This window comes from Ciconia boyciana, chromosome 11 (assembly GCF_034638445.1).
Source record: "Ciconia boyciana chromosome 11, ASM3463844v1, whole genome shotgun sequence".
Lineage (NCBI taxonomy): Eukaryota > Metazoa > Chordata > Aves > Ciconiiformes > Ciconiidae > Ciconia > Ciconia boyciana.
The window spans coordinates 10,432,572-10,450,430 of record NC_132944.1 but is presented as its reverse complement, the minus strand read 5'-3'; the positions used below and the strand labels follow the sequence as shown (position 1 = coordinate 10,450,430).

Here is a 17,859-nt window from a genome sequence, read left to right as displayed (position 1 = left end):
ATCTGAAAAACGGTGTTGCAGTTTAGTCGGGGCATATGTCAAAGACTGCACCTAGTTGACTGCATCCAGGGAGGAGGAGGATGGGCACACGTGGCAGTGAGGTAGGAAAGGATCCGGGGATTGCAGGAATCACAGTTTAAATAGGAGTCATCAATGCTGTGCTGTTACAAAAAGTGCAATTGCTGCCTTGGCATATATAAAAGGAAACATTGCCAAAAGGCATAGTAATTATTTTTTCCAATTTTACTTCCTGGCAGAGCCTCAAGTGAAGTATCTTGTTTAGCACTGCACCTCATACTTCCAGAAAGATATGAGCCAACTAGAGAAAATCCAGAGGAGGGTAATGGTCAGGAACAAGACTGATTAGTCTTGCTTCTTGGTACTTGTGGGACAGAGGAGCCTGCAAATACTGCCGGGAGAGGGAGAAGTTCTGTTCTGCATGCCCACGTGGACAGGGAAAAAAGTAATGGCTTAAATTGTAAAAATAAATAGGTTGGATACAAAAATAGCGGAGTGCTGGAATAGATGGCTTGAGGAGATATGTCAGCAATGGAGTAGGCATAGTTAATTCTGCCTTTGGAAGGGAGGGATGAGCTATGTAAGCTTTCTAAGGGTCTGCCAGTCTTGTGAACCTGTGGTATTGGCAATTCTGCGGAAGGCAGTGGGGCCAGAGTTTGGGAAGATGGCACTCAGTGCAGAAGGAAAGAAAGAAATAAGCATTTCAGGCAAGGGATCCCAAGCAGTTCATTAGCATTAAGAAAAATTAAAGCACGGAATTCAGTTTTACTATTTCTTCAGTTCTTCCAGCTAAGACTTCAATAATATTATCAAATATTTGTTTAACTTCCCTATATCTTATTTTTTGGCGATGTGGGTTTTCTTTAAGTCAGATGCATTTAAAAGCTGAAAATCAAGTTACTCTCCTGAACAGCTGAAAAATTTGCTTTTTTGTTTTGCGTGATGCTGTGGTGGCTTGTTTCTTACAACATGCACACAAAACATTCTTAAATGGAAACGACCATTATTATGCTGGTCAGTCATGTCAGCTCTGTCTAATAGCACAACCATATTCTTTCCATACTGCTCAACATTGACGCTTTCGGAGGGTGTTTGAAATTTGATCTTTCTTGTTCTTCTTGTGCTCGGACTGTCCAAGCCATTCCCCGCTGCCTGCCCCCACTTCCTGACCCATTTTGAGCAGGAACTTTATTCCGGAAAAGCATGAACAAGTGAAGAAGCAAATGTGAAAATGAAATCCAAGGGGTGAGCAGTCAAAATAAAATGAAATGTGGCTAGCAGATGAATTACACTTGGATTTACTGCTGGCATAAAATGCTACCAATGTACGCTGAAAGGACCTGAAGATTTTGAGGAAGAATGTCCCAGGGTTCATGCTCTGAGACTTGTGCTTTAGTGCCTCGCAGGGAGATTTATCATGGAAACTGTTAAAAGGGAGATAGTGGATGGCTTCCTGAGTTAAGAATACAGCTCTCAAGGCTGGGACAAAGGCTAAAGCCACAGCGGTTTACTTAAAAATGCTTCTACACCTCTTATGGACATTAGTTGGCTGAATTCCTTTCATATAAAGTACAAATGGTTCTCCTTGTAGTGTGTAAAACTTGATTTTTCAGTACTTGTGGGAGAGAGAGGGGGTTGGCCTTTGGACTTTCTGCTGGGCAAGGTTTGCCTCCAGTCCAGGATTTCTTTTCGTGCTGGACCAGAGACGGAGATGAGCTAAGACAGTAAAAACGTTCACTGAAACCAATAGCTTTCTTGAGATCCTGGGTTAGCTCAAATTAATGTGTGCAGTTGTGAACTCTCCTCCTGGATTTTTTTTCTTTTCTTTTTCCCTCTCCTCGACACTAAGAGTTTTTTTCTGGCTTCTATTTGTTACTAGCCAGGAGCCATTGTGGTGCTTTGACTTTTTCTAAAGGTTCTTGAGCTTATTCTTACCTTAGTTTAAGTACCTTCTCTTGGTCCAAATTATCCTTGGTGTCCATAAATAAGACCTGTTCCTTAATGCTTTCAAGGTTACCTGGCATATTCACTCTCTGTCCTTAACAGTTTTGTCTGAGGAAACTCAGTGTGGTGTTGTCTTCATATATCTCTTGTAGCCCTGTGTATTGCCCATCCAGGGCCATGTTATCCATCGCAGTGCCACATCTCAGCGACACGAAGGCTGCCAGTTTTCTTACATTCTTTAAGCTGACCCCCTAGATGTCAAAAGGGGTATGTTTTAATTCAATGCATCAGTGTTTTTTTTCTTTCTACTTGTGTTGCTGTCCCTTCTGGCTTTGTGTTTTCACAAAGCATCTTCACTCAGTGTTGCTTGTACCAGAGATTGGAAAATGAATCTGGCCTTTCCTGAAAATGTTTCCTTTTGGAACTGCCTGTATATCCAGTGTCTAAATATTTCTTTCTTTTTGAGTAGCAGTTTTCTTTTTGAAGGAGACCAAAGAGGTTACATGCAGAAATAAAACAAACACTGGTGTATTCTGAACTCTTTGGTACCTAAGATGTTTACTTAAAGGTGTGTTTCTCATGTTAGTCTTTTGGTAGTTTTGGGGGCACTTTGCTACCATTGTGGCTTTGGAGGGTGTTTGCTTGTAATGTTGTGAGTTGTCTGTGCTTTGGTTCTTGATTTACCCGGAGACATGGCAGTGTGTCCAGAGCCTCACGAGCTACTTTTCCCTGCGGGTGAGGAGCGGGTGTGTCTGCTCTTCCTTGTTAGAATAAAGTTACCTTGCTCGGTTTTTGCTGAAGGACAGCCTTATCCCACAGTAAATTTCGGTGCATCTAAAATGCTGTGTTTATTATTGTAAAGTCACTAACAATGTTGTGTGGAGTCAAATGCTAATTTGTTATGTGTTCAAAAAGCCATTGCTTTTTAATTAGTTGCATTCATGAATACTGTTGATTTAGTAGGCATTGATATTCAGTGTCCAGCTCTCTAGTCTATAATTTTTCACTCTCTGAAATCGCTGTTGCAGTCTCCTCCCTTTGTTTGGTTTGATACATCAGCTCTAAGTTAATAACAATTACATTATTTCCTGTGTTGTTACAGCTTGAAAAAATGAAGTAGCGATTTCCATTGGTAGAACTATGCATAAATGAGCACAATGGCAAGAGGGTGGTTACCCTCATGTCTTGCAGATATGAATTGAGGGTGGTTATTTTAACATAAAAATGAAAATATATTTAGATCATAAGTCATGCAGGCTCTCCATTTAAATGCTGGTTGCAAGGGTGATTTTTCCTCCTTTATTCTGCTTTAAAAAGAAAAGCATTGAAAGCCCTTGAAACAGGTAAGATGCAACAGCATGCAGAAGGGAGGTAACAGATTCCACAGCAGCAGAAACCTCTAATGTATTTTGTCATGTAACTAGTTCAGCATTTGAATCCTGAATGATTGGGTTGCTTTGCAGTGATGTGTGATAGTGACAAGATCTTTGGGCTTGGAATACAAATGCCCTTCTCACCTGCGCTTAAATTTTCCTCACTTGTGGCATGGCAGAACTGTTGGCAATGTGAGATTTGGCTTCAGTAGTCGTCTTCCACTGGGCTAAATATGTAGAGTTCAGGTTTATTTTCTTACTTGTTTTGCTGGAGCTGCAGATGGAGTGGGCTCTGCTGGGACAGCAGGTCAAGTGTTTAGTGCATCCTGTCAAAATACGTATTTTGAAATGGTTTGCTGTGCTCCCAGCAAAGCTTGTTCACTGCAAATTGAAAATGAAAGGGTGTCTTCTCATCACAAAGACAGTAATTTCAGTAGGATCAGGTTCTTTTTTTCTCCCTTTTTATGGAAATGCAGGAATGATTAATAATCAACACATTTCTATAGCTGCTTTTGTTCTATATTCTTTGAACCTCTTAGGCTGTCATCTATTCATTTTAAACCTCAGGAGGAGCAAGTATAGAAATAGACGATGTAGTAATCCACGGGCTTCTGAGGAGGTGAAACTTGCCTGTGATTGAATATATGCATTTTATATTAATCTATATGCCTCCTGCATGAAAACATTTCACTTAAACACAAAAGAGGTCTTCATTTTGTCTTTAAATAAATAATCTCTTCATCCTGTGGAGTGTTATCATCCTTGTGAGCGTATTAAAGCTGTGCAACTTTCATAAATATGAAGTCGAGAACTTCTATTTGCAGTATTTCCATCATTGCCAGCTATGTTACTACTTCATCATCTTTGTTGCTATTTTTTATATTTAAAATAAAAATAAAAAATACTATCCTTATATTTATTCTCTACTGTGAGCAGGCTTTGGCCTTGGAAATATCAGGTATCTAAGTATAGAGAAGTCTGAAGAGAAACTGCTAAATTTCAACAGGGAATTGCTAATTTTCTTTTAGTATTGCTACGCAAAAAGGAGTTTGGTTTTTTTCAAGTAACGAAGAAACAGCTGTGTTGGTGCTAAATATTCAGTGGGGTTTGTAAGTGACTTATTTAAATATCTTCATCTTTAGAGATTTCTTTCATCTGAAAGTACTCTGAAGTATGATTTTTGAGAGAGAGGGAATAATTTTTTTCTTGACTCTTACCTTTCTCCAGTTGACATTTTGTAAAGTCCAGGTCTGTGTGTAAAAACTGAAATAATGACATGCCTTTTTGTTGCCAACAAAATATTTGTTGCCTGCTTTCTCTAACTGTAGAAAAGCTGGTAAAGACTTTCTACTTAAAGTAGCCAGGGGAGATTTGGAAAAAATGATGAGTGGTGTATTACACACCCAGCCTGTCTGAAGCTAAAAGTACTTCCAGATCATTTAGAAATGAGCACGCTAGAGAATGGCAGAGTGAGAACAATTGTGTACTGCGATTCAAAATTGATCTGAGCTGATCTCTGAAAGTAGCAAAGGTGGAAAGTTTTAATAGTGGCTGGTGTCCAGCTGTCACCCAGCAAAGGCACTGCCATGTGCTTTGGATGTCGACAGCATCAGTTTAGCAACTTTCTGAGCTGTCTTCATATACCAAAGGTAGAATTGACATAGTAACATTGCTTAATGCCCCAAGTGGTGGGGAAACCCTCTGAAGGGAAGAGTGGAATTGCATAGGTATGTTTGAGTTTGGGTGATGTATTTGTAGACAGCTTGTGGTGAAAGAAGGTGACTATCTTGGGTGGGCTCTGAAATACTCCACTCGCTTGTCCAAAACATTCCAGCCTCTCTTCAGAGTGGTATTTAGTGGCTTAGTGGGTATTTGCAATTTTGGACAAGTCTTGCTTTGTATTTTATAATAATTTCATTAACGTACTACCTGAATGCTACTTAAATTCCCATGCAATAAAGTCCATTTTAAAAAAAGAAGAAAAAAATCGGTCTGGTCAGGTTTTTCTTTTTGCTGTGAAAGCAAAAATTGTGCATACCCTATTGAATTGAACCTGACAGGTAGAACAGGACGAGGTTAGCCAGCAAGCCAGCTGTCACGGGGCAGCACCAAAAGGGAGCCTGCTGATGTTACGAAATGTAAAACAGTGATGGTCCATTTCTTAAATCAGGTCCTGCATCCGTGAGCCCAGATGCTGTTGCCCCTTTAGAAGGACTGACCATGCCATAATTTTCACTTGCCCAGCAGCAGCTTACCTGCCCTCATGCAATGCAGTTCTTGTTTGCTATGGGGTGGAGGTAGAAGCACTCCTGAGGCTCAAGGTTGGCTGAAAGTTTCCACTACGGGATGCTTTTCCAGCCTGATGTTCTTAAGTTTTGCTGTTTTGGCTGATTTCTGCCCCCCACCCAGGTACTTTGCCCAGATGTGGTTTTTAAAGAAACGTCTGTGTTCCTAAAAAGTGATTGTTAAAATACTGTGCTGATGGTTAAGGAAAAAAGCCTAGCCTTCTCTTTGTAAAGTTCTGGTTCCTTATGCTTTAGGTGCCTTAATTGAAGCTATGAAACCCTGGGAGATGAGGATTGTCTGGGCAAAACATAATCCTTAAGTATTAGGTGGAGACCTGTATATTGCTGTCATGGGGGGAAAAGAGAAGGGATGGATTAATCAGTTGTTGGGGGCCGAATAAATTTATCGGGATGGAAGTAGAGAATCTGATGGTTGGGCTTGGACTGGCAGGAAAGCTTGGAAATTTGGAGTAGGAAAGCAAGGGTAGGAAAGAAGCAAGGTCCAGTACAAGAATGGAAAAGGAGGAAGAGAAAATTCAAAGCATGGGGTGGAAAGAATTGCAGTTGGCATAATGTAGCTGGCAAGTTTCTCTCTTCATTGAACCCCAGAATGCTTCAGAACATAGAATTTTCTAGTGTTTCCAGTATCCTCAATTTTGATTATTCCTCTGTGATGCTGGTACACGCAGAGAATAACCAAACATTACTGAAAATATTTTTGTGAGCTTCAGGTGGCAGACCCCCATGTGGAAATCTAAATGTCCGAACAGTGAGAGCATCAATGTATCACATGGTGCAATTATGGTCTTAGTCCACTTTATTAGATGCAAAGCAATTGCTGATGAAAGAACAGCATTTAGCTTGGAAACATTGAAATGCACATTTAATGCATATCCATATAACTTTCTTTCATCATCCTTGTGCATGATGAGGTGCATGATGAGGGAGTATACAATTATGCAATCACTTTTTCCTGCAGGACCTTTGTTCAGTGTTCAGGCTTGATGATGTGTCATCATTTCATCTGCAGTTACGTAGTATTTTATTTTTATACTTATTCGCTGTGCAATTCTGACATTTTTCACTGCATATTACAAAGACCTAAAAAGAAAACACGTTCCTGCATGGTTAATATTGAACAGTGTATAGTAAGATGTAATTACTTTGCAGTAATAGCTTTATTTATCATCTTTTCTATGTGGCTAAAGTTGCTTGAATCCATGATCAGAGCAGACAGCTGATTGTTTCGGCTGCTTTGGCTGCATTTTGGATCTGTTAGAAATAGACCTTCCATACTATAGTGTCTGACAAGTAGTTGGTTTAGCTTACACAGTCATCACTCCTGTGGGTTGCAGACTGCTGACCGTGATGGTACTCAGCTAGCACATCCTTGCATATTGATTTTTGTAAACATATAAGCCTATGGAATCTGGAGATCTAAAAGTCTTCTGGCCATAAAGTTCATGTAGTTTGACCCATGGTGAAATACATTCGGTACTAACCAGCCTCTGGTGGTTACACTAAGGTGAACGAGGCTAAGATTAACTCCTCAGCCACTTAAGAAATAGATTTCATAGAACAAATACTAGGAAAAAAAAGTTGGGTGCTTTTCATGGTTTGTTTTAGATCTGTAGCTTTGTAACTAGGAAGAAAACCCAAGAAAAACACGTTATGTCTTCCCTTCTTGCGCTGGACAAGGTCAAACACTTGTAGACCTCTCCCCTGTGCTACAGGGAAGAGGGTGTTGCTTGCAGTTAACAATTTAGAAGTTAAGCCTAACTTGACAACTTCCTTGACTGAAAAGGATGGAAAAAAGTACACTTGCACTGTGACTAAATCTAGCATACAATTAATTCTTCTATGCAGTTCTGTGTGTTAATTGCTGTCATTGTGTGAACTGATGGTTTAAGCAAAAATAGAAAATTTTATAACTGGTGTGTTGCTTACAATGCATAGTCTTAGCTTAAAGTGCCAGCCTGCAGTGGCTTTTTGAATCTATTCTGTGCTGTCAATCTCTGTGAATCATCTTTATGTAAATGAAAAATAGGTTGAAGAGAGCAAACCTGGAAAGTGAGGATTGCACTTCGTTTTCTGCTTTCTTGTTTGTTCAGAAGCTTTAAGCTGGCAGTGTCAAAGGGGAGATGAGTATTTCTGGACAGATGTAATTAAATTTCCTTCTGCATACCCTCAGCTCTTTCTTTCCTTCACCAGTATGTGTCACTCTGTTAAAGATTCCCAGTGCCATACACAGCTCCCGTGTATCTGTTGCTGGTATACTGAGCCACCAGTAAGCAGGCTGCAGGAATTGCTGTGGTGGTTTGGGACAAGTTGATCAGGCCATTTGGCAGTCAGTGGCTCACTGTGAGATGAAACGACAATCTGCCACTGGTGCTTCACCCTGCTAGAAGGGGATTTAGTTTTGAAGACAGACCTTTACCCTTCTGTGAAAAGTTTTTGATATTGCCTGGTATGCTCTAACGGTGCTTTGAGGATGGATTAGACAGGCAGGCAGAGTGACATCAAATAGGCCTTTTCTTTAAGAAAGGTGTGAAAAGAGTGAAGGCGTCCATCTCAAATGGCATCCCAAGGTAAAATTGCCAAGGTCTGTCCCTAGTGGGGCTCAGCCCCTTCAGCAACTTTAACCTCTGGCAGAGCTGAAATGACTCACCTTCAACGTGGGGTTTTTCCCTTTTTGGTTGACATGCATCCAATGTGTCTATCAGCAAGGTAGCCCATAAGCAGCTGTGCTTTTTAGGCAGTGAAAATAAAACCTCCAGGTAGGTCTCTCCTCAGCTTGCTGCTTCCCAAATTGCAGTGCTTGCCTGTAAGAATACACCAGGAGCTTTGAGAAATACCATGTGAATTAGAAGCCTGAAGTCTTACATCCACTCCGTTGCCAAAGAGGCACTGGGAATGGCCTTCAGGCTCTTTTGGCACTTTGTTTAAACTCCTAAGCTGCTACTTTAGGCACTGTCTTTGAATAGCTTGCTTTACTTTTTTGTGTGTTCCGTTGCTTAGCTACAGAGAAGAGGAAAAATGATAAACGCAGCTCATTTGGTTTTATTACTGATAAGTTAGCATCTCTTTAATATAAAAATGTATGTTTAATAAGACTAATGAGCTGTAATTCCTGGGTTTTGCCAGGCAGAATGTTAAATAAACAGTGTCGATGGACAGGGTAAAGAACCTGACACCCCGAGGGTTTTACTGCTATCTGGAACTATGCTTTGAATGTCTGTGCTTGTGCATGCTGTTGTTTGGGGGTATTTTATGCTGATGCTACTTTATTAGGTGAGTTTCTCCAACTCCTTGTGCCTCATTTTCCCTAGCAATAGAAAGGATTTGATTTAAAAACTAAGCAAACAACAACAAAAAACCAAACCAAAAACCCCAACCTAACATTAATTGTGTGAAGTAGAGTACCTGCTAAAGTAGAAGAAGGAAAAGTGGTGTGTAGAATGGCTCTGTTTGCCTGGGAAAGCATTGAAACGTGTTACCATTTTAGTATGGTAGCATTTTGGACTGGGACAAGTTATAAATTTTCTGGTCTTGCATCAGATGTTTGGCAGCAACAGTTAATTTTTATCATTCATGGGGCAACATTCCTGTTGCTCAAAAAAGTATTTGTCTGATTAAGAGCTTTTTGGAATTTGTTTATAAACCTTTCCTTGCTGCTGGAATATTTGGACAATGTTAGCAGCAAAAATCCAGATAATTACAAATGGTTGAAGCAATCTCTCTGTTTATTTCATCTGTTTTTATAGATTGCCTGTTCAAACTATGTCCCATGAACCGGTACTCTGCTCAAAAGCAGTTCTGGAAAGCAGCAAAGCCAGGAGCTAACAGCACAACAGATGCCGTGCTACTCAATAAACTGCACGTAAGTATTCATGTTTAGGCTGCTGTTGATCATCAACATTCCCATCCATACTGCTTTAAATAAGTATTTCCAATCAACTTGACACAGTTAACCCGGAGACACCAAGAAAGTATATAGAAATCAGTATACAAGACTCCTTTTGAGACATTCGCTGAAATCTGACTCTTTAAACATCCTCTGATTTATGACAACATGTTGTTCAAGGCCTGTCCCCCCCAATATCGGTATGTATGATACCGGGTTAGAGTCACGGTAGCCATTTAAACTTTTGTCGTTAACCTGTGCTAACCTGTCGTAGTTCTCTATGTGGGCATTTTGGGTGGTAACAACATAAAAAAGGGACCCTTCAAACAACTATGCAGAGCAGAGGATTCCTGGGTGTTGCATCTCAACATGGGAAGTCATAGGCATTAGCTTTGCTGGTAGGTGCCATCTGAGCTGCCAGTCTGATAAATCTATTGGGATTCCTCAAACAGACAGAGCTGCTGTTGATACATGTAAAGGTTGATGGGTAATTATGAGTAATTATAAGGCCAGACAGCCTCTCCTTCCTTATTAGCTTGCAGTATTTAATATTTTCTGGTTAAAATGTTGACATTCAGCAGTTGAAAACCCAGTAAGGCAATTGATTGCTGTTTTTAGAGTTCCTATATAAAAAAAGCCAACTTAACTTAAATACCATCTGTTGACTTTAGAGTTAAATAAAATCCATGTTTATGTTAAAATTACATAGCTAGAGTACTTCATGTCAAAAATACAATTCTAAATATTTTTAGTTTCTTTAAGCCTATATTAAGCTCATTGTAGCCTGAAATACAAAATGGCCCTGTAGGAGAGTGTCATTTGCTGATTGCCATATGGCTGCCTTGCTCCTGCATTTCACAAAGGCTGAGTGTTTGACTCATTTTGCTTCTGAAAACATAATTTTATAACCTAGAAGTATTAACTTGGCAAAGAGAAAGCTATTTTGGTACTGGCTGTAGCACAAAGGTCCCTCACTTGTGCCGCATTTCTCCTGCTCCTTTAATGATGGTAAGTAGAGCATGCCAGCAAGCTTTAAGTAACAGGGGATTCTGGGTTTGGTTTTTCTGGTGTATAAGGGAAGGGGAGAGTTTGTGCCCACAGATTATGTGTGTGAGTTCATGGATTTTAAGAGTAAGTCTGGTCTAAATACTGCGTCATGTAGAAGAAAAGTACTGTGTAATTGCCCTGGATTACAATGTTATTTGAAGTTGTCTTCTCTTTCCTCAGTACATGCCCGTTCAGGTGTTTGGGACCTGTTCCTATTAGTCTGACACTACCATTTTGTGCCAGGGTCCCTATGGAAATACAGGATTAGATTTTTCCAGTATTTAGCCCCAGCTGAGTGATGTTTGTACAGTAATGTACCACCATCCATGCACTGCTTGCTTGATTTGGTGAAAGGATTTGAGTACTTTACAGTTTTACTGGAGATTATTTAATATGCATCACTTTGACAAAAAGGCTAATCCTTTATGTAGCACGTGCCAAATCAGGTCTTCAGTGACCTGAGGCTGATGCATGGCTTTAAAATAATTTGGCCCCATGTACATCACTCATATATCAAAACTTATTTTTCTGCCAATCATATGGGTACATGTCATCTTTTCCATTTGTTTGCACATGGAATACACTAAAAAAATCTTGCATTTTGCATGATGTGTATTGAGGGGGCTATGCCCTTAAACACGTGCATACAATGGTTAGCTCTGCCCGTGATTAGATTTCTTTATCAGTGCATATAATTTCTAACAAAATTGGTGATGCAAGATGTATTCATCATCATTTGCCTTTTTTGGCTTCTGTTTGTCTGCTGGTGGAATTTATTGTCTGCTGTGGAGCGCTCAATGCTGAGGTCAGGTTATTTTAAGTTAATGCCATTTAAGGGATTTAAAATCTGGGACACTTGTCTTTCTTCGGTATCAAGAATCAGGGCTGGTTGAGAAGCTGACATCTAGTGGCCAGAGAAAATGATTCTTTCTTCTTGAATGATTATCAGTTTTGGTGTGTGCTTTTGAAATGCATCCAAAGTCTTAATCATACTTTCACAGAATATGCTATTTTCTTTATTTATAATAAATGTGGTACCCAATCCAGTGCAGGCAGAGAAGTCCTGTCTTCTGTGATGCCGTTGGTAGATGAGAGGGCCCTAATGTCTTGAAGAAATCCTTTCTCGACAGAATACTTTGAAATAGAGCAAAAAAAGTTGTATTTCAGTAATAAAGAGAAAATTATGCTGCATTGTATTTCTGAATATATTTTTGAATTTGAATGAGTAGCTGTATTCCAGGTGCTCCTGGAGCAAGAGCCAGCTATCATATGTACCACAACTTCTAAAAATAGCACATTCAGTGTAAGCTGAAGATGCTGGAATATTATAACAGTATACAGATAGCTCTTCCTTTGCAGTAGCTAAGTTTTGTCCTGTGTTATTGCTACTTTACCTTACTACAGTTAGGAACTGTGGACACTTTCTTCTCCTCCAGGAGAAAACCGGACCTACTATAGTCCTTGAGATCTGAGAACCAAACCATAAACATCGACGCTTAGCCTCCAAAGAAGTCTGGTTGTAAATTGCTCTCTACCACCAGATAGCGGTTAAAACAAATACAGATTTTTTGTAATGAAAATGTTGTCTTTCATGTAAAGTAAGAGAGAATTTCTTTACCAAATGAAATGGTTTAAAAACAGCCTGGGGAAAATAGCTCACTTCTTTTAAAACAAAACAAAGTGCAAGAGACTACTTATAAATTAAGTTATTAAACAGAACAGTGTATCCCTATGATCATTCAATTTTGCAAGGGCTTTCCCTTTTATTACCATGTTAGCGTGATACAGAAATGCCCAGCTGTATTTTCACAGCCGGTCTATAATGTAGTGCAGAGTATCCTTCAGCCTCATGACGTACGAACTCTGTGCTGCTGGGAAGTTGGGAACTCATGTATTCAGAGCTGCAGCGGGCATTTGTAAATGTCTTCTAAACAATTCTGCTGCGGGGTGAAGATGATTAGAGTCATCATAAAAAGACAGGCTGTGGAAAAGTTGGAGCCTATATTGGCAAAGTGAAATAAAGATCCAAAGCTGAGGTCCTTTTCTTCCAATTTGTATAGAACTCAGTAGAAAGTAATATAGACTTCCTGGCTTAAGTTGTTACCCATCCCTTTTCACCCCCCCCCCATCGGTGTGGTGTTGTCTTCTCATGGCTTATCTTCTATCTTGTCTGAGGTTTTCATATCATGTTTTATTCCAAAATTTTGCCAACTTCTACCCAAATTACGGATTGCTTAAATGGTGTGTGTCTATCTTCCTAAACAACGGAAAAAGGGGATTGGAAATGATGGTGTTGGAAGTTGGAAAAAGGAAATTGTGCTGTTTCATAAGCTCACTGTTTTTCCAGTTCCTTGAAGTACTCTTAAAGAACCTCGAGTGTTTGGCCACACTTTTGATCAAACAGTCAGCAATTGAATTGTTCTCCTTTAATTTCAGCATGCGGCAGATTTGGAAAAGAAACAGAATGAAACCGAAAACAGAAAGCTGCTGGGAACAGTCATCCAGTATGGCAATGTTATCCAGGTAGGTTGTGAACATCTTTGCCAGCTATATAGGATTTTGCTCAAACTCCCCTGCTCAATGTGACTTTAAAGTTCTGGAATTCATGGACAAGAGTCTGTAGCTTTGCAGGGTGTGACAGTGTCCTGAAGTGGGATCCTGTGAAGCGAGAACTGGGCATATAGCTATCATGGAGTCACTTTTTTTATTATGGGTTAATTGTGCTTTTGGTTTTTTGGGGTCACCATATGATTGCTTTCTTCAGAAATACTTCTTAGAGCCTTCATTAGAGTTGGCCATTTGGAAGATGGCACAGGCAACGTACAGTGTCAAATACGGTCTCTCGCAATCAAATGTTGACACATCAAATAGTAAACTGACTCAGAGAAGGAGAATCAAGCCATATAAGTAATTGCAGTCCAATGAAGTAAAGGATATGCTAGGTCCTGGGGAATGGAAAAAAAAAAACCCCACCAACATCAAACCCAATAAAAATGGAAAGTACAATAATTGCATAATTTAAAAGACAGGTCTTTAATAAATGGGAACATAATATGCAGCAGGTGTGGGTTCACCCTGGAACCAAAGCAGACCTAATTCTACTAGGTAGAGTGCCTCAGCACTTCAGCAGTAAGGATAGTTACCTGAGTGTTTTGAGCCTTAGATTAAGAAATTCCTCTACAAATTATTTTTATTTTATTCTGCTGACATAATACCAGCCAACAGAGCGGGTGGCTAGGAGCACAGGCAGGCTGGGCTTTCTTCTTGCAAGGAGAAGTTAATTGCCTGCCCTTTAAAGCAATTGCAGGATTTGGAGCCACCTGATGGAGGAAGGGCAGGGAAGTCCCTGCCTTGGTTGAATTAAGTGCACTATTGGCCTATGTGTTTGAGGCAAAAAAAATCTACTTTTAATGATGAAAGAAAATAATAATATCTGGTTTTGATTGGACTACAAACATCAACACTATTAAGAGCAGTGATAAGCTTTTGCCCATATTTTTCACAGGGCAAAATATTTTCCACAGAGAGTACCCGCAGAACTCTCAAATGTTCTGTGGGTAACCACTGTTTATGGTAGTCAAAAGGCATGAAAAAGCACTTTCTATACAAAAGCACCTGTCTGCTAAATTTACTGGAAATTTCACAACAGTTGGTTAGAGCTGGGTAGGTCAGGAGCTGCAATGTGACCTGTTGCAGCTTACATACTCATGCCAATGGAGTGCAGTCTGCGAGGTGGTACGCAGCGGAGGGTTGAAGAATAGGAGTTTTTTGAAGAGCGTCTTCAAAGAAGCAGTCATGTCTTCTGTTAAATCACAGCAAAGCAAGATAAGAGCAGCTTTACTTCTCACCACCCCCTTCTTACCGGGGAAAACCACTTAGTCCCCAGCATTTTACAACTTTTGATCCTGGGTTTTTGAACAGGCTGTTGTAAAGTGACAAGAGCATTTCTAAGTGTTTATTGTTTGCTGGAGAACGGACCATTGGCTTAGCTGAAGATGTTTTGTGCTGTAGGACTGTCTATATTCTGAAAGAAGTGTAAGTGACATTGTGCCTGAATTCATCAATATTTTTATATAATTTAGTTTTTATTTTAATTCCTGTATAATACTGTGGTTATCTTGTGCACACTCACTATTTATTGAGGGGAGGAAAAATGAGCATTCTTAGAACTGAACTCTAATTCTTATTCTAGCTGCTTCACTTAAAAAGTAACAAATACTTAACAGTAAATAAGAGGCTTCCAGCTCTACTAGAGAAGAATGCTATGAGGGTCACCTTGGATGAAGCTGGAAATGAAGGTTCCTGGTTCTACATACAGCCCTTCTACAAACTGCGTTCCATTGGAGACAGTGTAAGTGCCAAGAGGGATGTCTTCACGTATTTGTGCACAGCTTGGCAAAGCTTGTTTCAGGCGGCCTGTCTTGCAATTAATGAAATCCACAGATCTTTTAGTGTGTGATGTTGCAGGAACAACGTTTTTCCTATGCAGTCATGAGGGGGAGGAAAATTGCTATGGTAACTTGTATTTTGGAAACATGGAATGATTTAATGTTGGAGGGAATAAGGGACCTAATTACGCTAGCCTTTCACAATTCCTGTCCAATTCAAAATGGTAGGAAACGCTGAGTTCCTTCAGTAGATTTGGAACAAATAATCAGCATCTTGGTTTTCAATGTCATCAGTTTGAAATCAAAATTCATCATCTCTTTCTATATGAGGAATAAGGCAGTAATCTGGGAAATCTGGAAAATAATTGGTTCTGAATTAAATGCATTACTGTTTTAACCTCTTAATCTCTTCTTTACAAATCTGAGTCACCTGGGTATACTATCTTCCTAAAACCATGAGGTAATAAGCTTTGGTGTGCTCTGTGGTATAGTCCAGGTATATATTTGGCACCTAAACACAGCAGCCTTTATCAAATGGTAATAATTTATCCTGCAGAGTAGCCCCATACATTTTGATGTGACTGTTCCTTTTCTACAGACACACGCATGCACACGGTAAAGCCAAAGCACAGGGTAGCGCAGTCTTAGTGGCTGTTAAGCTCTTTTAAATTGCACCAATCCTCAGACACTTTATCACAAAGATCAGTTCTTTTCAATACAGAAAAGGCTTTTTGGTTTTTAGTTTAAGTAAGACTTTGCCCTAGAAGAAGGGAAGAACAGGACCTTTACTGTCCATAATAAAGTCCATTTGTCTTGAGTCATATGCCAGCCTGGTCAAGAATCTGATTTTACTAATGAAAGTGCGTCTTGGAGGAGGATGATTTTTGGCTGACCTTTTGCTATAGGACTTATTTGTTAAATGTTAACCAATGAAACAACTCCATGGAAAGCAGCAGATAGGTTAGTTACCAGAATTGCAGTCTGTGTTTCTTCTGCAAGCCTCTGAGTCCAATAGCATAGGGGTTTTTTTCTGCCTGAATAACTGAGTACCATGAGCTAAATTCTGAAGCAAACAGAATCCTGGTTTTCATACTCAGCCTGGCATCTCTCCAAACTGCAAGAAGGTGATTTCCTCCCATCACTCCCATTAGAAAAAGAAAGAAAAAGAGCTTTCTCAGGTTGCAAGTTTCTGTCTGATGCTGCACTTATCTACAGGTTGTCATTGGAGACAAAGTAGTCTTGAATCCCGTCAACGCTGGCCAGCCTCTCCACGCCAGTAGTCATCAGCTTGTCGATAATCCGGGGTGCAATGAGGTAAGGGCAAACTAACACAGCTGGAGCAACTGTACAAACCTCTGTATGTTTCAGCTAAGCTGCTAGGACTTGTGATTTATGAAAATCAGGTTATCAGTAAGTTGGTACCTGTGGCATTGTGGTTATCTTGTTAATCAGCAAGTTAATATACCTATCAGGCTTTTCTCATATCTGCTGAGCACTGGACAGAGGTTTGAGTTTGATCTCTTTTGCTTGACTGGCTAAAAATAAAATCTTTCTTAAAAAAATCAAAAGTCGTGACACAGTGATGTGTAGCAAGTGACTTCCTAGCAAGTCAGCTCTGTAGTTACTTGTTCAGGAGTAAATGCAGAAAGGACTTTCCTTCTCTAGAGTAATGTAACAGGGACTGCAGTATTCTGTTGAAAATTGTCTAAAAAGTAAGGCAGTACTTCATGGCAGTATCTTGTGCAGGCACAAGACAGTGGGACTAATGGTTCTAGTTCTCCTTTTAGGTCAACTCTGTGAATTGCAATACAAGCTGGAAAATAGTCCTCTTCATGAAATGGAGTGATAACAAAGATGATATTCTCAAAGGGGTAAGACTCAAAACTCTCCTTGCTTGTAACTTGTTCATTGATGGGTGCTGCCTATATTGACCATGCTGTCTGGGCTTTGACAGGGGGATGTGGTGAGACTGTTTCATGCAGAACAGGAGAAGTTTCTGACGTGTGATGAGCACAGGAAGAAACAGCATGTGTTCCTCAGAACGACAGGGAGACAGTCGGCCACATCTGCAACCAGTTCAAAAGCCCTATGGGAAGTAGAGGTAAGAATTGTAACCCAGGCTGGGTGTGGCTTTGTAGTAACAATTACTGTTTCTGTTTTAAAACAGTATACCTGGATTTTTTTTTTGGTAAAAGTCTTCCTGGTGTTAGAAGTTTAATCTTAAAATTCCTTTACTTACTGTGCTTTCTGTGCAAAATCAAATAGGAGTTCTGATCTCTAATGCTGCAGCAGATAGCTCTCAAATTCAGGTTCTTGACAATTCAGAAAAAGGGGACAGAGAAGCATCTATGAAGTCATTTTCTTACCAGTCACTAAAGTTTAATACCAGCTAATAATTTCAGCTGTCCTGCTGAGTGTACGGAACACTCTATTTTCGGTGTGGAATAATGTGATTATGCACATCCTCATTTGATAGGAGATTGTAACCCTTTGGTAGTCTCTGTACGTTGCTCGTCTGGACCATTTTTTTCTCTATTTGGCTTTTAAATAGTATGACTAACACCTTGGCCATCACTGGCTTCTTAAAATATCTTCACTCTATTGGTGTGATTAGAGTTGGTCTATGATTTTAAATGTTTGCCATGTGAACTGCCTGTGAGAATCATAAAATTAATAGTAATGGTGGATACGTGTTTTTCGTATTCTCTTTCTACAAGTATCTGCTTTGATATACATTGACAGCCTACCTAGAATTAACATCACTTTGACATGTTACAACACATCAGTAGCTTCTGTGGTAACTGTCCATGTATATGCAGTTACTGTTGGTGAATGCGAGGCAGAGGTAAGCTAGTCCTTCCCCTAAAGGCACAGCTCAGCTACACTGAGTTTTCCCTAAG

General features: G+C 39.8%; 1 protein-coding gene across 2 annotated transcripts in view; it reads left to right on the top strand.

Annotated features, from left to right (window-relative positions):
• The window catches only part of ITPR1 (inositol 1,4,5-trisphosphate receptor type 1), a 180,194-nt gene that overhangs the window by 41,616 nt on the left and 120,719 nt on the right, over positions 1 to 17,859 (top strand). For both annotated transcript variants that reach the window (XM_072875732.1, XM_072875731.1), the window contains exons 4-9: positions 9,385 to 9,500; positions 13,008 to 13,094; positions 14,764 to 14,922; positions 16,175 to 16,273; positions 16,747 to 16,830; positions 16,914 to 17,060. In XM_072875732.1, coding sequence (XP_072731833.1) covers positions 9,385 to 9,500; positions 13,008 to 13,094; positions 14,764 to 14,922; positions 16,175 to 16,273; positions 16,747 to 16,830; positions 16,914 to 17,060 — 692 coding nt within the window. The remainder of the gene's footprint in view (positions 1 to 9,384; positions 9,501 to 13,007; positions 13,095 to 14,763; positions 14,923 to 16,174; positions 16,274 to 16,746; positions 16,831 to 16,913; positions 17,061 to 17,859) is intronic.